Below are 16,054 nucleotides of genomic sequence, written 5' to 3'. Positions count from 1 at the left end.
GCAACATCAAAACCCTCTGGTTAGAAATGTGAGGGTTTTTTGTAATTGCCCAAGGCTACAGATTGGGATAAATTTCTATATTTTACCTCTGGGTGGCAGTGGAGATTAAAACAAAATTTCTGTGTCCTTGTTCCTGAAGGAACAAGTGGCTTAAAAACCCCACGCTTAAATTCACACTAACTTGTTAGTCATTGGAATTACTTGTAAAAACATGCATATAAGATGAAAAGTTTGTCAACAGTAATACGGGAATAGAATCCAAGGGAATATTTGGCTGGTAAAGTAAGATGACACCAAGAATGGAATAAATTTAAAAAAGCATCTTGATGCCCTCCTAAACACTGGCTGTGAGTTTTAAGTCACGGGAGGACTCTGCAGTGACTGAGGCAGGGTCTAGAAGGGCCTAGAAGATATAGAAAGATGAGTCATTCAGGATAAGTATAGGTTTTCCTGGTCCTCAGACCACACGGAAATTTCTCCCATCAGTTCCTATGTGGTGCGGTGAACAACATTCTCGAGAAATTTGTTCTGTCAATTTCACCAGTTTGCTAACTCTCTTAAAGTAAGGGGATGATATCAGGCTATGTGAAAGATGAGAAGACAACCCTACACAACATGACAGCATCTGGGCCCGCGTGTAGGTCTCCCACGCTCTGGCAAACTCAAGGCTTGATTTTCCATTATCTGCAGGAATGAGCATACTCTACGTCTCTTGTAAATACCACCTATGTTGAACTTGAGCGGCAGCGACTTTTAGACTATGTACTCTCACCTCCACCTCATGTGCCACAGTTTTTATATTATCTGCTAAATGCAGAGTGGTAACCAATAATCGGTTGAGCTGTGGGTAGAATTAGGAACTGGACATTTCTCGTGGCTTTTGGAGATCTGGTCAAAGACTGTCGCTTGAATCCGGGATTTGCTCCCAGGGGGCTGAGAGCGTCCACAGGGAATACGGAGATTCTTCCTGAGACCCAATTTTGGGTCTGTTCTAAGACAGAGGCACCGGCTGGCCCGATTACGACTCCTTCCATTCCCAGAGCACAACACATTCTGCTTCAGCAAGAAAGCCAGAGATGACTGTCGACAGGAGCCAGCACCATCCCTAATTTGGGCGTAACGTATCCTGAGAAAAGAACCCTTGGTCTTTGAGCTTTGAGCAGCATTACTCAAGCAAACTATTGACCAACCATATATCATACCTACGTGCCTAAATGGATAGGTGGATTGGGCTCCTCGCAGAGAACACGGGTTGTCTCTAGAATCTATTCTCCACCTTCTCTGGAATAAATCAACCCCCCAATTATTAGCTGGGCAGCAGAAAGGCTGCAACCATTAGGCACCCTGTAGCTGGTGTGGTTGCGTGACTGTGCTCTGACCGATGGACTGTACAACCTCCGTGAAGTGTGCTGAGATAGCAGGAGGTGGGTGTGCCCAGCCCCCTCCTTTTTTCCTGATTGCTGGTGGAAAGGTGCGTTTGCAGGAATGACCTTCAACAACCATCTCGGAGCACGGGGTGACCTTCAGAATGAGGACCTGGAGTGGCGAAGACCATGATAGGACAAAACAAGGTAAAACAAAAAATTTAAAAAAAGCCCCAAACAAAAGAGGAAACCAGCACCCAAGCCCCTGATGCAATGAAATGCCACCACCACCCTGAACTGCCTACTTCTAGTTTTTTTCCCAAGGGACAGAAATACAACCGTATATTTTTAAAGATACTGCTAATTTGAACTTTTAATAAAACAAAAGCCAAACGTGGGCTTCCAAATATCCTTTACGTTGACGCCCTCAGTCCTAATGTGGCACGACATTTTAGTAAACTTAGTAAACACAGAATGATATTCGAATCCCAACTGAATGTACTTAATTCCTTGCAAATTTCAAAGGATTAAGGGGTTTTTTAAAAAGAAAAATGAAGTAAACAATTTGAAAAAGATAAAAATAAAATAAAAATGAAGTTATGATGTCAATAAGAAGATGTCGTCAATGCCAACAAATTGCCGTTTTTCAAATTTTGACTCCAAATCTTGTGGTATAGTCAGTCTTTGCTTTGCATGAGAGTGTGGGACTGTAAAAATGGATTATGCAAACCTTCACCTTGCAAAAAATATCTACTTCTGTCTTACAAAAAACAACAAAAAAAAAGCCCGTGGTTCATATATAATTACACACAGAAATCTAAGGGTCAACGTGATAAGGTAGTGCCATAGCTCTCAGATTTTAGCCAAGGGGTGGTGGGTCTTTGAACGAATGGATGAGGAGGGAAGGCAGCAGGGGCGGTAAAAGAGAGGAGGGCCTGGGAACTCACATGAAGGGTGAGTAGAAAACAATGTGGACTCAAGCTAGAAAAGCAAGAAATGAGACCCGGGAAACAGAGAAAGAAAAGACTCTGTAAGTAGAAATGGATGTGAACGTGGACCAAGTCAGACACTGTTGCAGTTGAAGGTGGGCTAGAGAACGTCAGTTCCCCTCCATCAGAGAAGTTATTTGTGGGGGAAGCATTCTGCAGGTGGTCCTCCTGGGGGACTATCCCGCCCTCAGTGCTGTGGGTGGGGGGCAGGTGGAGGACGGGGAAGGGGGCAGGGCTGCTGCTGGGACCCGGAGGAAGGGGGTAGCCCGCAGGCGTGCTGATGGGGAAGTGAAAAGGCCAGGATGGGCATGTGGCTGTGGGGTTTCTCCAACAGGGAACTGGGCAGAGGGTGAGGCTTACCAGGCAGGGGATGGCAGGGCAGGGGGCAGGTTCTGTGAACTTGGCTGCGACCACAGGGAACCCAGGAGAGCTCTCTGAGGGGTAAACATCATCCATGGAGGTGAATTGGGGAGGGCCAAGGACCAGGACTTCTGGGCGAGCAGAGGGCGCCTGGGGAAGGCTGTCGCCAGAGGCAGAGCAGGGGGCCCGCAGCACAACCACAACCTTCTGATCCCAGGAGGCTGCTCCCCTGTCAGATTATCCCATCTGGGCCGTGTGTGTCTACAGGCTCACCTGTACCCACTTCCTCTCCCCGATGCCTTTTCTACAGACTCCAGACCCTAGGGTCTGTGTTCCTGAGCATTCACTACTGCAAATAGCTTCAGCCCCCTCCTCACAGAGCCCCCTGCCCACCCCACCTGCCTTTCTGTTGGGGTGCCAGCCACGTGAGCCTCCGGGCATAAAACTGACCAATTTAGGATGAGTTTAGCTGGCTTTTCGTGGAATTAACTGAAATATTTTAAGAACGAGCCTGACGTAATCAGGTCTACATTTTATGTGGCCACTGAGGCAGAGTGCCCAGCAGATGTGGAATGTGGAGGGGGCGTGGGCTGCAGGAGGCAGCGGGGGTCACGGCTGCCCCTGGCCCCCACGGGAAGAGGCACACTATGCAGGTCACACAGACAAGTGACAGGGAGCAAGGAGAGGACGGGTCCCAGGAACGCAGGTTTCCAGCTTCTGTTGGGGTGACTGGCCCGGCACGGCCATATCCTGGGCTGGGCTGTCCCTGCTCTTCTCGTTCCCCTGAGGCCGAGTTTTCCCACGTTCTTCTCCCTTCTTTCATCAGTCTGTGCTCTTTCCCGTGGCAATCCCGTGGATTGTCTCACGAGTGACTCCGGGAGAAAAAGCGAGGGTAGAACCTGCCGCACGCCCACAGGCTCTGTCTGCTCTCCTCCTCCGGCCTGTGCTCACTCTGCACGGGGGCTCGGCCTGCACTGGGCGAGCTCGGCTGCCCAGGCCTGACCCCCACACCGTCACTTTCTCCCAGTTCTTGGGGCTAGAAGAGCAAGGGTTTGGTTTCTGGTGGAGTCTCTCTTTCTTGGTTTGCAGATGGCTGCCTTCTTGATGTGTCCTCACATCACCATTCCTTGGTGCGTGAGGACAGAGGGAGAGAGAGCGAGCTCATTCCCTGGCATTTCTCCTTGTAAGGCCTCCCTGTTAGCACCTGTGTAACAATGACTGCCTTCCTGGAGGCCCTATCTTCTAATAGAGCCACCCTGCAGGGGGTGAGGGGGAGGGTAGGTCTCCCACGTATGAATTTGGTGGGGGAGGGGACACAAGTACTCAGTTTATAACAGTAAGACCACTTCATTTGGAGGTCAAGGCCACCAAGAGTACTTGGATTACACGCATAAGGGCAGTTCTCTAGAAGCTTCATCAGAAGGGATGTGGACGATTTGATCGATAGATCTTACGCTCTGTGTCTTTACCTCACTTTGTTCTGAGTTCGGGAGGGGGGCAAGTTACAGGGTTACAGGTTCTATAATACTAACCGCTGTGGCCAGGTTGGGTCCCAGTGATAAGTAAACGTGAGAGGGGCCCCTGGGTGGCTTAGCGGGTTAAGCGTCCGACTCTGGGCTTCTGCTCAGGTCACGATCTCACAGCTCATGAGTTCAAGCCCCGTATCCAGCTCTGCGCTGACAGTGCAGAGCCTGCTTGGGATCCTGTCTCTCTCCCTCTTTCTCTGCCTTGCCTGCCATCTGTCTCTCTCTCCCTCTCAAAATAAATAAATAAACTTAAAAAAAAAAATAAGTGAACTTGAGACTCTTAGAGACCAAATACAACACGGTTGATTTCTGATGCCAGCCAATGGCCCGTGGCCTCTGCCTCGGAAACTCCTACTGGAGGCAGCGGTTCTCAGAATCCTGCAGGGAAGGTGGTCAGAGGCCACGTCTGAAGCACAACACATTCCATGCCCAGAGCTCAGCGGCCCCAGCCCCAAGGCGAGGAAGCAGGGAGCTGTAGTTTTCCTATGAGCCCGTGGGAAAAAATGTAATAACCACACAGCATCGTGTGGACTGTGGCCTCCTAAAACCAGAGTTTGCCATTAATAAGATTTGGGCGATGACAGGATCTGGGACATGAGCGAGATCTGGCTGGGGCTGAAATTGTGGATGGTGGCTCTTGGAAGTTTGTGGCACGTGGAAATCGCCATGTATCGGTGGCCGTAATAGAAAGAGCTCACTGAGGGGCTCTTGCGTGGCTCAGTCGGTTAGGCGCCTGGCTCTTGGTTTCAGCTCAGGTCATGATCTCACGGCCTCGTGGGTTTGAGCCCCCAAGTCAGGCTCTGTGCTGACAGTGGGGAGCCTGCTTGGGATTCTCTCTCTCTTCTTCTCTCTCTCTGCCTCTCCCCCCACTCACGCTGTCTCTGTTTCTCTCAAAACAAATAAATAAACTTTAAAAAGAAAGAAAGAAAGAGCTCACTGAGTGTGATTTCCAGCCTTGTTATCAATGCTGACAAACGTGTCCCCGAATTCAATTCTTGGCTGAAAATACACTTCTGCATTGGCTGAATGCATTGTCAGGCTCTACCGGTTCACGACTCCGTTAAGATGCTTGGAACCAAGCATGTGTTGAGTGACTTTTTGGTGAATGGATGTATGAGTTAGATTCAATAGGCGGGCAAATTCTTTACACTTTTCATGGTCCTGTGCACGCTGGGGTGGCTGCACTTTCCTCTCTCGGGGGAAGGGGGAGCCGGCGATGGCTTATCAAGGTGCCTGGGGAGGTGGCACAGACCTGAGAACACAAATCCTCCAACTTACAAAGGTGCCTGTGAGAATCAGGGGAGGAGAAAGGTGGGGGGATACAGGGTGAGGCGGGAAAGAGCAGACTCTGAAGGTTCTGGAAAGGGGAGGAGAGGGATGGACCATCCAGAGAGGGGGCTGGATGGGACAGAGGCAGAGCTGGACCCCTGATCTGTTAGAACAAGCCGGTCGCAGCCAAATGGTGCGGTTTCTGTGTTTTGCTGTAGCGATGAGACGTGAGTCCCAGGGAGGCGCGGCGATGCTCCAGTGTCACACACAACTCCCTACAGGATCCTGGCGGAGGGAAGCGGGCATGGTGGGGGGTGGAGACACGGAGAGGAGCTGGAAGCCAGGCAGGGGGACAGTCTTGGTGGGAGCCGGAGGGGAAATGAGAGCCCGCGTAGGAGGCTGGAGGCTGGAGGCTGGAGAGGGAGGAGCAGAGCTTTTTTATTTCAATCAGCAGTTGGGGGGGAGGACGGCTTGTCGGTGGAAGAAGGAAGTCAGAGCAGAGACAGTGCCAGGCAGGTTGGCTGAAAACAGAGGGGAGTGGGGAAACCTCTCCAGGTGACATGGTGTCTCTACAGGTCACCCTGCTGGCTGCCCTTCTCCTGGGAGGTCACGGTGCACGAGGTAAGAGCCTCTGCCGCCCGCCCGGTCCCCAGCTCCGGGCAGAGCCCGGCGGCCTCTCCCAAGACGATCGGGATTCTCAGATGGCTGGAGCGTCCGCACCCTGAGAGGTCCCGGCCCGGGTTAGGTCCGCTCCTTGACAGGTGGCGAGCGTGGGGCCCCGAGTCAGGGAAATGTCATCATTAACCTCGTCGTGGCTTGCCCCTCTCGCACCCTCTCTCCCCCTTTCCCTCTCCTTCTCCCCCTCTTTCTCCCTCCTTCTACCCCCTCCTCTCCCTCTCCCCCTGCCCTCTCTGTCTCTCCTCCCCTCCTTCATAACTGCTTCACTTCCCAACTTCTCTTTCCTGCTTGCTTCTTTTTTTCCCTTAAACGACCTGATGCTCTACTACCCACAGCAGCCCAGGAACCCCTCTCGTTCCATGTCGCCCATATCTTCTCCTTTGCCAACCAGTCCTGGGCACAGCATCAGGGCTCAGGCTGGCTGGGTGACATGCAGACTCACGGCTGGGACAGCGAGTCCGGCACGATCATTTTCCTGCGCTCGTGGTCTAAAGGCAACTTCAGCAACGAGGAACTGATCGATCTGGAGCTTCTGTTCCGCGTCTACTTCATCGGATTAACTCGGGAGACTGAAGAGTATGCCGATCAATTGCACTTAACGTGTAAGTTCCCTCAGAAGGTGCTTCGATTTCCAGGAAGCATGCGCACACCCTTCGGGACCATTGCCTGTTGTTCCTGTCCCAGGATAAACATCTTCATGAATCAACTCGGCGGTCCTTCCAGATTTGGGCTCCTCAAGACTTCCTAGACTCTTTCTTCTTCTGACTCCTTTTTTCTTCCTCATTTTTAGCTTTCCTCAGTGGTCTCCGTTCTGCGGCCTAAAACACAGAGACACACAGTCGTGCCCCTCTGTGCCTGGCTCCCTTAAACTGTGATCTCTTCCTCCATTCAGGCTCTTCCAAGGTTTATGCTACAGCCCAACAACCATCACGACCCATGTCACGTGCCCTCTACTTGCAGGAGACCCTTCACGTGGACTCTGACCTCCACTTTCCTATCATTTCCCTGACTTCTTCAAATCAAATTCTTAATTCTTGGCATGTATTCCTATGGCCCCTTCCCCATCCCCCGAATTCTCTTCCTTCTTCCTGATCAAACACATCTTTGGCTTACGCCCACACCTCTATGAAACCTTCCGGCTCCACTTTTCAATCAAGTCCTTATATCATTTGTCTCATTTTCCCACCCACAAATCTGTCTTTCTCCTTCCTCCTTCTTCCCAGATCCCATGGAAATACAGGTGGCAGCTGGCTGTGAGCTACATTCTAGTGACATTGCAAAAGGCTTCTTACGGGCAGCTTATCAAGGATCAGATTTCCTGAGCTTCCAAAACATGTCCTGGGTGCCATCTCTAAAGAGTGATAGCAGAGCCCAGAGCGCCTGTGACCTCATGAACCAGTATGAAGCCATCAGGGAAACGGTGCACAGCCTCACCGCAAACACCTGTCCCCGATTTGCCTTGGGTCTCTTCGATGCAGGGAAGGTGGATCTCCAGAAGCAAGGTTTGTACGGCCCCCGCCTCTAAGATTTTTCTATATATGCCCCTTCCCACCATCCCTTTCAAAGTAGGGACAAGGACGAGTTCAAGGAGGTTAGGATTTTCTGGGTACAAGTTTCCTAGAGCAGGATAATATGTACATACCGATGCGGTTACCCCCTTGAGCTGTGTGTTAGAATCTCCGTCTGAACACCTTTCATGCCCTCTGCAGTGAGGCCAGTGGCCTGGCTGTCCAGTGGCCCCAGTCCCGGTCCTGGCCGTCTGCTGCTGGTGTGCCATGTCTCCGGCTTCTACCCAAAGCCAGTGTGGGTGACATGGATGCGGGGTGAGCAGGAGCAGCAGGGCACCCAGCGAGGCGACGTCCTGCCCCATGCCGACGACACGTGGTATCTTCGGGTGACCCTGGACGTGATAGCACAAGAGGCAGCCGGCCTGTCTTGCCGGGTGAGACACAGCAGTCTAGGAGGCCGGGACATGGTCCTCCACTGGGGTGAGTAAGGTAGAGCCTGTAGGTGGGAGAAGGTGGCTCTTGAGCCTAGAGGGTTGGGCAGAGGAAAGTTTCATGTCGCCAGAACGAGGGGAGTGCGGTATCGGGAAAGAATGAATACAAGTGATTTCAGGAAAGTAAGGATGGAGCCCAAGGGGGGCTCGGATGTCAGAGGCTTGGGGAAGAGATGAGGCACCCTCCTCTGGGCAGGTGTGAGAACGGAGTGACAAGGTTGTTTGAAGACAGCCTTCATATCCGATGCACCTGTTGAGATGGGGAGTCAGTGGACAGAGTCGAACCGGCAGTGGGTCAAAAATGACATCCATTGTGTCTCTCCAATACCCACAGGACACCACCTTTCCATGTACTTGATCCTGTTGGCTGTGACAGTGCCCCTCATTCTTCTGATCGTCGTTGCATTGTGGTTTAAGAAGCGCTGGTGAGTTCTCTGGGTTTCCTCCTCTCTTCCCAGTTTCTTATTTCACATTCCAGCTTTACCCGTCTTAGCTTCTGTCTCCTGACTCCTCACTCCTCCAACGCACCCAGAGTCTGCCATGTCTCTTCCACAGCTCCTATCAAGACATCCCGTGAGCTTCCTCGCCACGCCTTCCCCAATGGCCCAGGAGCCTAGGACATCAGAGTGATACCCTTCTTTCCACCCTCCATTTAATTTGTTTTTCCTGTTTCTGCTTTATGATCATCAGTTCACACAAACCAGTCTAGTTGTGTAACCCTCTATGGAATGCCTCCCTTATAATCTCCATTCGTTCCATAGTCCTCAACTTTCAAAGCTCATTATGGTTCACATCCTCCAGAGTCTTCCTTGACCCATTGGTGGGAAGCCCTTCAACTCTGTTCGGTGTGCATCTCATTTCTCCCCGCACAGCGTCTCCCTAGGTCGTTCTTCCCCTTCCAATACGCAAACTCCTTTAGGACGGTGATCATGATGAAGATGTGTTTTCTGCGGCTAAAACGTGCTCAGTGAAAATCAAACCCAAACAAACCATATCCAAGCTGGACTCACTGTTCTATTGACAGTCTCTCCTCATATGTTTACTCCTGACATGGTTATAGGTTTTGAAGGATTGGTGTTTCCCTTTTTCTTTAAATGTTTCTTAAGTGGCCCCCAAATCCCATATCCCTTTAGGGCCCTCATGTTTTCACTAAACTCTTAAGGAAAAATGCAGCGTTGCTCCTTGCCAAGCTTTTTTCCCCCCAAATACAACGATGCTACTCTTTCTAACTTATTCCAAACACGAAGAGAGAAAGAGTGAGCAGGCCACGTGTGCCGTGGGGCAGACGTGTCGCGGATGGTTAACAAAACGGAACGAGAGAGCCGGTCCCCAGGATTGGGGTGGGATCAAGGCACAGGTTGTATATGGAAGACAAACCCCTCCAAGGGTGGCACTGTCTCAGATACCTTTGTCTGGACTTTGTTTTCTTCAAGACTCATTCACTAATTCAAGTAACACTTGTCAAACCCTGAAACACGGGACAGGCACACTCGTGAACTGGTCGAGGAAGAAACAGTGGGGACCGTATCCACTTGACTAGAGATGCAATGCCCACCTTCTTCAGTCTGTCGATGCCCTTTGTACTCGGTACATTTTTTGGGTTTCATTTTAGAAATTTTGAATCAACTTTATGAATGTATAATTTACATACCATAAAATGCATCTATTTTAAGTATACAATTCCATTCGTTTTGACATACATATACACTTATGTAAGCAAGACCACTATCAAGATACAGCACATCCCATTACCCCAGTTACCCCCATACCCACTGGCAGCTAAACCTACCGCCAACCAGGAATCCTTGCAAATACTGGTATGCTTACTGATATGGCTAAGCTTTGATTTGTCTTTTCTGTAATTTTATTAAAATAAAATCACTTATATAAACCATAAGAGACTCTTAAATACAGAGGACAAACTGAGGATTTGTAGGGTTGTGGGTGGGGGGAATGGGCTAAATGGGTGATGGGCATTAAGGAGGGCACATTAGGGGATGAGCACTGGGTGTCCTATGTAAGAGATGAATCACTGGGTTCTACTCCTGAAGCCAAGATGACACTGTATATTAAGTAAATTAAATTTAACTTAAAACAAAGAGGAAAAGGAGCACCTGGATGGCTCAGTCTTGACTTTGGCTCAGGTAATGATTTCACGGTTTGTGAGTTCGAGCCCCAGCATCAGGCTTCGTGCTGACAGTGTGGAGCCTGCTTGGGATTCTATCTCCCTCTCTCTCTCTCTCTCCTACTTGCTCTCTAGCTCTCTCTCTCTCAAAAATAAATTAAAAAAAAAAAGAAAAATTAAAAAAAGGAAAAAACGGAATCACTTATATGTACTCTTTGTATCTGGGCTTTTTTTTTTTCCACCTAGTATATGGTTGTAAGTCTTTCCATATTTCTTGTTATTGCTCAATAGATCTCTGGTATGAATATACTATCTTTTTTTTTTTATTCATCCACTCTTTGATGGTTATTTGAGGCTCTTTGATTGTGGTTTTGTTTATTGCATTACCTGCCTGGGCTAGTTCTGTGGATTCTGGCTGCCCTCCTCACTTTACTTTTTTATCGAGGTGACAACTGGTGTTATATTAGTTTCAGGCGTAAAATGTCATCCTTGGGTCTTTGTCTACACTGCAAAGTGGTCACCGCAAGAGGATCTCTTTTCCTTCCTTCCCTGCCTCCCCTCTTCTCCTTCTTCCTACTTCCTGCCTCCCTGGAAGTCACTCCCATCTCGACTTCCTAGATGGGATGCTGCGCGATTCATGAATCGTTTCATAAAGCCGATTACATCTTCAAGTTCTCTTGGTTGAAATTTGTGTGTTAGCAGCACTGGTAAGGGTTACATCTTTTGTCGAGGGGACACATATGGATTGGAGCACACACACATTTACCATTCAAGCAGCTTGCAAATCTGCCCTGGCCTCTACTTTTTCTGTGCAAAACTTCGTGTCTGGCCAGGGATAAGCAGAGAACTGTGGCCCGCTTTGCTCTCTCCTTAGTATGTGTGCAACGTTCCACACTTCTAGGAATACATGACAGCTCATCAGGCCCCACCATGGCTGACTCATTTCCCTGATATCTGTTAAATTTTGGCCATTCTATTCTTTGCCTTAACGGATATTGCAGCCCTAGGCAGCAGCCATGTTGACCTTAGATTTTTGCCACCCATTGTTATTATTTTCTACAACCTCCCTGGGCATGAGGCCTCTCTGCAGAGCTCCAGGTTGGGTCCACCCTTCCGGTGACAGCAAAACCGTAGGTCCTCAGCTTCCAGAATCACCAAGCCAGGGGAGGGATGAGAGCAGCCCGGCATCAGTCACTCTGTTGTTCTTGCTGAGGAGTTCTAGCTCTGGAGTAAGTACTTCTCAATCTATTGTATATCTCTGGTCATTTTCCAGAATTCTGAAATTGCTTATTTAGAAAATCATGTCCCTTGTTATCACCGATAGTTAGGGAAAGAACGTGCTGAGCCCCTTACCCAGCCACTCTGGACACCTTGCTCCCTGTGAACATTTTGTAATATTATAAATCAAACAAGCAAGAGTTTCCATTCCTAACCATTGAAAGCAAAATACAACACTACTTGTAACCACTTGTCAAGATGGTGACAAGCCGTAAGTCTGGAACTATTTCAAGCTCCTTTAAAGCAGAACAGTTTACTTATCTACAGGGGATCTACCCCAGGGTCAGAAAACAATACTTACTTTGTTTCCGGTAATCATATTGTTCATGATGGTGTTGGTATTATCCTAAGACCATCTTGCGTGTGTGGTCTAATGGGATGTAGCGTAGAGTTGGGTGGGTGAGGACGTATTTGTGTTGGTTCATCGGCGGCCAGTTTTTCCTCATGGGAGAAGAAGTTGCTGTGAGTTAAAGGAATAAAACTCTGTGGTTCTGGACTTGAAAAGAAATTTATACAAATGTGAACTCATTATGGTATTCTTTTTTTTTTTTTTTCATGTATCAATCTTTTAATGTCGAGACATAAGAAAATGACCAACCAGAAAACAGCTTTCCGTTGGCCTAGTGGAGATCATTCGTTACAAGTAGCCATTCTGGCAAACTGCACAGCTGGCCGTGAAGTCAGGGCAGCCCCTGCTCCATTGTCACCTCCAGGCTGAGCCCCCCTACCTCCCGTAGAATCAGAGCATGCGGAGAGCGAAGCCGAACTTCTCGGGCCTCCTCTTTGCCTCTTCCTTCTGAACCAAGAGGGGAGAGAAGAACCAGCAAAGGTTGTGTTGTTATCCAGAGGGGAGGCTGTAAGAACGTCACTGTCAGCGTCCTTTATACCTGGGGGCTTGGAGCCCACAGAACGATTTTAAGAGGCCCCGTGTAGACATGTGATTGGCTTCCAGAAAGGACATTTTGGTCTGAACCGTGAGGGTTACAGCAGACACAGAGTGGGCAGATGGTAGGGAGAGGCCAGGAAGCAAGTGTCACAAATGTTATGTCTTCAAAGAAATAAGGCATGTGCTGCTGTCCCCAACTGCCATCAGGCAAGGAGTGGCTCAAACCAGGGTCTTTGCAAAAATATAGTCTGTGTGCGGAGGCCCCCCCTTTCAGTGAAAGGCGAAGGTCCTAGAACGGAATGCTGGAAAGACTTTTATTAATCCCCTGGGTTAAAATGACAGTTAAAGTCACTTGGGGAAAGAGAGAAACACCAACTACCCCTCCCTTCAAGCTTTAGTGGCCGACAGGAATCCAGGCTCTGAAGTCACAAACACCTTTTATTTTTCAAGATTATGAGCGAGAGCGGCAGCTGGCCAAGCGTGTTCTTGCAGGAAGGCCGGGAGCAGGGAACGTGAGGGGTGCTCCCTGTGAGTGGCTTATAGGGAGAGCGGCGGTCCAGCCCCACGGCCCCCATACGGGGACAGTCGTCCTCAGGGCCAGGGGTAGGGGTGCTGGGGACAGGTGATGCTGTGTTCCACAGATAATGGTATGAAGGGACGGTTAAAATGTAAAGTTTAAGTGCAGCATTTGGAAACAACATTGTTATTAAAATCTTAGGAGATTGCAACCTGGAAGGATTGAGAAATTCTAAAGAAACTAAGCAAAAGCAAACAAAAAAGAAGGCGGAAGATGTCAAAGGCATGAGAGCTCTTTGTGGGTGCTGACCAGCTCACTTTGCGATTAGAGATAATAAGTCGCATATTACAAAATTTGATAATTAGGGGCACCTGGGTGGCTCAGTCCGTCAAGCGTCCGACTTCGGCTCAAGTCACAACCTCACGGTTTGTGGGTTCGAGCCCCGCATCGGGCTCTGTGCTGGTGGCTCGGAGCCTGGAGCCTGCTTCGGATTCTGGGTCTCCCTCTCTCTCTGCCCCTCCCCCACTTGTGCTCCCTCCCTCCCTCTCTCTCTCTAAAATAAATAAACACTTAAAAAATTTTAAAAGAACATTAAAAATAAAAATGCATTAGTTTTTACTTCTAGTAGAGTATCTATCTATGTAAAATTTCAGCCCTCTCGTATCGCCGGTGGGAATGCAAAGTGGCACTGCCTCTGTGGAAAATGGTTTGGCATTTCCCCAAAAAGCTAAGCGTAGAATTAACCATATGACGCAGACCTTCCACTTCTAGGTATATCCCCGTAAAACCTAAAGACAGATGTTCAGATAAATGTACACAAAATTTCATGGCAGCACTATTCGCAATAATGAAGAGTGAATAGGAAGAAACAGCCCAAATACCCATTAAATGACTGCACAAAATGTGGTAGATACATAGAATGGAACATCATTCAGCCATAAAAAGGAATGAAAAATAACACAGCGTGGATGTGCCTCAGAAACATGACGTTTGGGGGAAAAGAAACCAGGTTGCATAATTCTGTTCATATGAAATACAACAGTAAGTCCACAGAGACCAAAAGAGGATTATGAGCTAATAGGGGATTGGCCTGGGGGAAGGGTGGGGGTAGGTGACCGCATAATGGCTGTGGGATAGTCCCTTGGGTAATATAAATTTTGGGCAAGTTGTTCGAGCTGGTGGTTGCACAACATTGTAATGTACTAAATTCCACTGAGCTGGCTTGTTTTATATTGTGTTTCACCTCAACAGCAAAACAGATAAGCAATTAGATAATCTGAAATTTTGGAGTCTAAGTATGAGATGTTCCATTGGAAAAGAATAGAAGGAAAGATGGAAAATCTTTGGAGAAAAAAAAAAAGCCTACAAGGTAATAACAAATAGAATAATAGACGTTTCCTTTTCAACAGTAGATGTGGGAAAACAGTAAATTAAATTTGACACTAGAATTTGAAATCCAGACCTACTGGGACCTCTGTCTGCTCTATAGATAGAAGCATTGTACGGACCCCAACATATGCACTCATAAGAGATAGACAACAGCAAAAAGCAAAGTAAACCTACAGGAACAAAGGTGTTTAAAAAAATAAAATTGAAACCCCAAAACATACAGTTTGGATTCAAAGACCAATAAGTCAAAAATGTAGTGGGTTTTCCAATCAGTCTGTCTCAGAAGTTTAAATCTCTCAAGAGGGACACGTGGGTGGCTCAGTCAGTTAAGCATCCAACTTAGGCTCAGGTCATGATCTCGCAGTTCCTGAGTTTGAGGCCCTCTCGTTGGGCTCTGTGCTGACAGCTCGGAGCCTGGAGCCTGCTTCGGATTCTGTGTCTCCCTCCCTCTCTGCCCCTCCCTGATCGCTCTCTCTCTCTCTCTCTCTCAAAAATAAACAATAAAGGGGCGCCTGGGTGGCGCAGTCGGTTAAGCGTCCGACTTCAGCCAGGTCACGATCTTGTGGTCCGGGAGTTCGAGCCCCGTGTCAGGCTCTGGGCTGATGGCTCAGAGCCTGGAGCCTGTTTCCCATTCTGTGTCTCCCTCTCTCTCTGCCCCTCCCCTGTTCATGCTCTGTCCCAAAAATAAATAAACGTTGGAAAAAAAAATTAAAAAAACAATAAAAAAAAATTAAAATGTTAAAAAAAAAAAAAGAAGTTTCAACCTCTCTGTGTCCCAGTACTGGGAGGCAATTACATTTCACTGGAAATTGCCCCTTCCAGCTCAAATTTGAGGTTCTTTGTGGCCCTTAAGAACCTGTGTGTTCTGGGCAAAGTTCAGCCAGCCAAGGTTCCTGAGCTAAAAGGAAGTCTGTGAACTCACTTCCAAGTTTGGGATAAGGTGGTCTGGGGGACGAGAGTCTGGATGCTAAACAGGTACCGCAGAGCTGAAAAAGGCGCGAACGGCAGGTGCCCCGTGAATACCCGCCGGATAAATGAACGAGTAGGGCAAGACGCCTGCCGTTTTCGGATCTGTTGCTAACTTTTATCCCTTGGTTAAAATCGCAAAGTTTGAAAGAAAGCTATACAGGTACGGGCCGCTCACTTGCCTGCTTCCTCTGCCCGGCTTCGGGCCCGCAGGTACCGTGACCTTGGCTGGGGCTGGGGATGCGGGCGGCGCTGGGCCTCAGGCGGCTGCTGGAGGCCAGCTCTCTGGGCCGCCGCCTGCATTTAGGTGGAGGGGCCCCGACTGGCCCCGGACATCTCACGTTTGCCGCCGAGGTGTTTGTGCTCTTTGCTTTTGGGGTGGAACTTGAGGATCTTTGTTGTATTTCTTGTTTTTGGGATCTTGGAGGAATCAGAGACGTTTTCACTCGTTAATCCTGCTCTCTCTCCTCTTTACCAGGAAAGGCAGGACCCTGTCTTCTGAGTCTTCTTGGTTGGAGTCATCTGGGTGTCCGAAGATTTGTGTTCACTCAGGCTTCTGTCTTGGAGGCGCGGGACATTTGGGAGAGGGGACTTTACGGCCGGAGGGTGGATTGATGTGGCAGGGTGCCTCCTCACGGCCGCCAACCTCCCGTCCCAGCGGGTGTGGTCGCGCCTTCCGTCGGGTTTGCATCCGAGCAGGGGTGGTGG

At 49.0% G+C, this 16,054-nt stretch overlaps 1 protein-coding gene across 1 annotated transcript; it reads left to right on the top strand.

The window, feature by feature from the left end:
- The first annotated feature begins 5,981 nt into the window (after nt 1-5,981).
- LOC125155361 (T-cell surface glycoprotein CD1c-like) lies at nt 5,982-10,015 on the top strand. Its single transcript, XM_047840628.1, has 6 exons — nt 5,982-6,129; nt 6,522-6,788; nt 7,410-7,688; nt 7,896-8,174; nt 8,520-8,610; nt 8,741-10,015. The coding sequence occupies exons 1-6, from the start codon at nt 6,069-6,071 to the stop codon at nt 8,760-8,762; spliced, it is 999 nt and encodes a 332-aa protein (XP_047696584.1). The 5' UTR covers nt 5,982-6,068; the 3' UTR covers nt 8,763-10,015.
- The last annotated feature ends 6,039 nt before the right edge of the window (nt 10,016-16,054 follow it).

The sequence above is a fragment of the Prionailurus viverrinus genome, chromosome F1 (genome assembly GCF_022837055.1).
Source record: "Prionailurus viverrinus isolate Anna chromosome F1, UM_Priviv_1.0, whole genome shotgun sequence".
Classification (NCBI taxonomy): domain Eukaryota; kingdom Metazoa; phylum Chordata; class Mammalia; order Carnivora; family Felidae; genus Prionailurus; species Prionailurus viverrinus.
The sequence above is the reverse complement of the archived record's forward strand: the minus strand, read 5'-3'. Positions and strand labels throughout refer to the sequence as shown.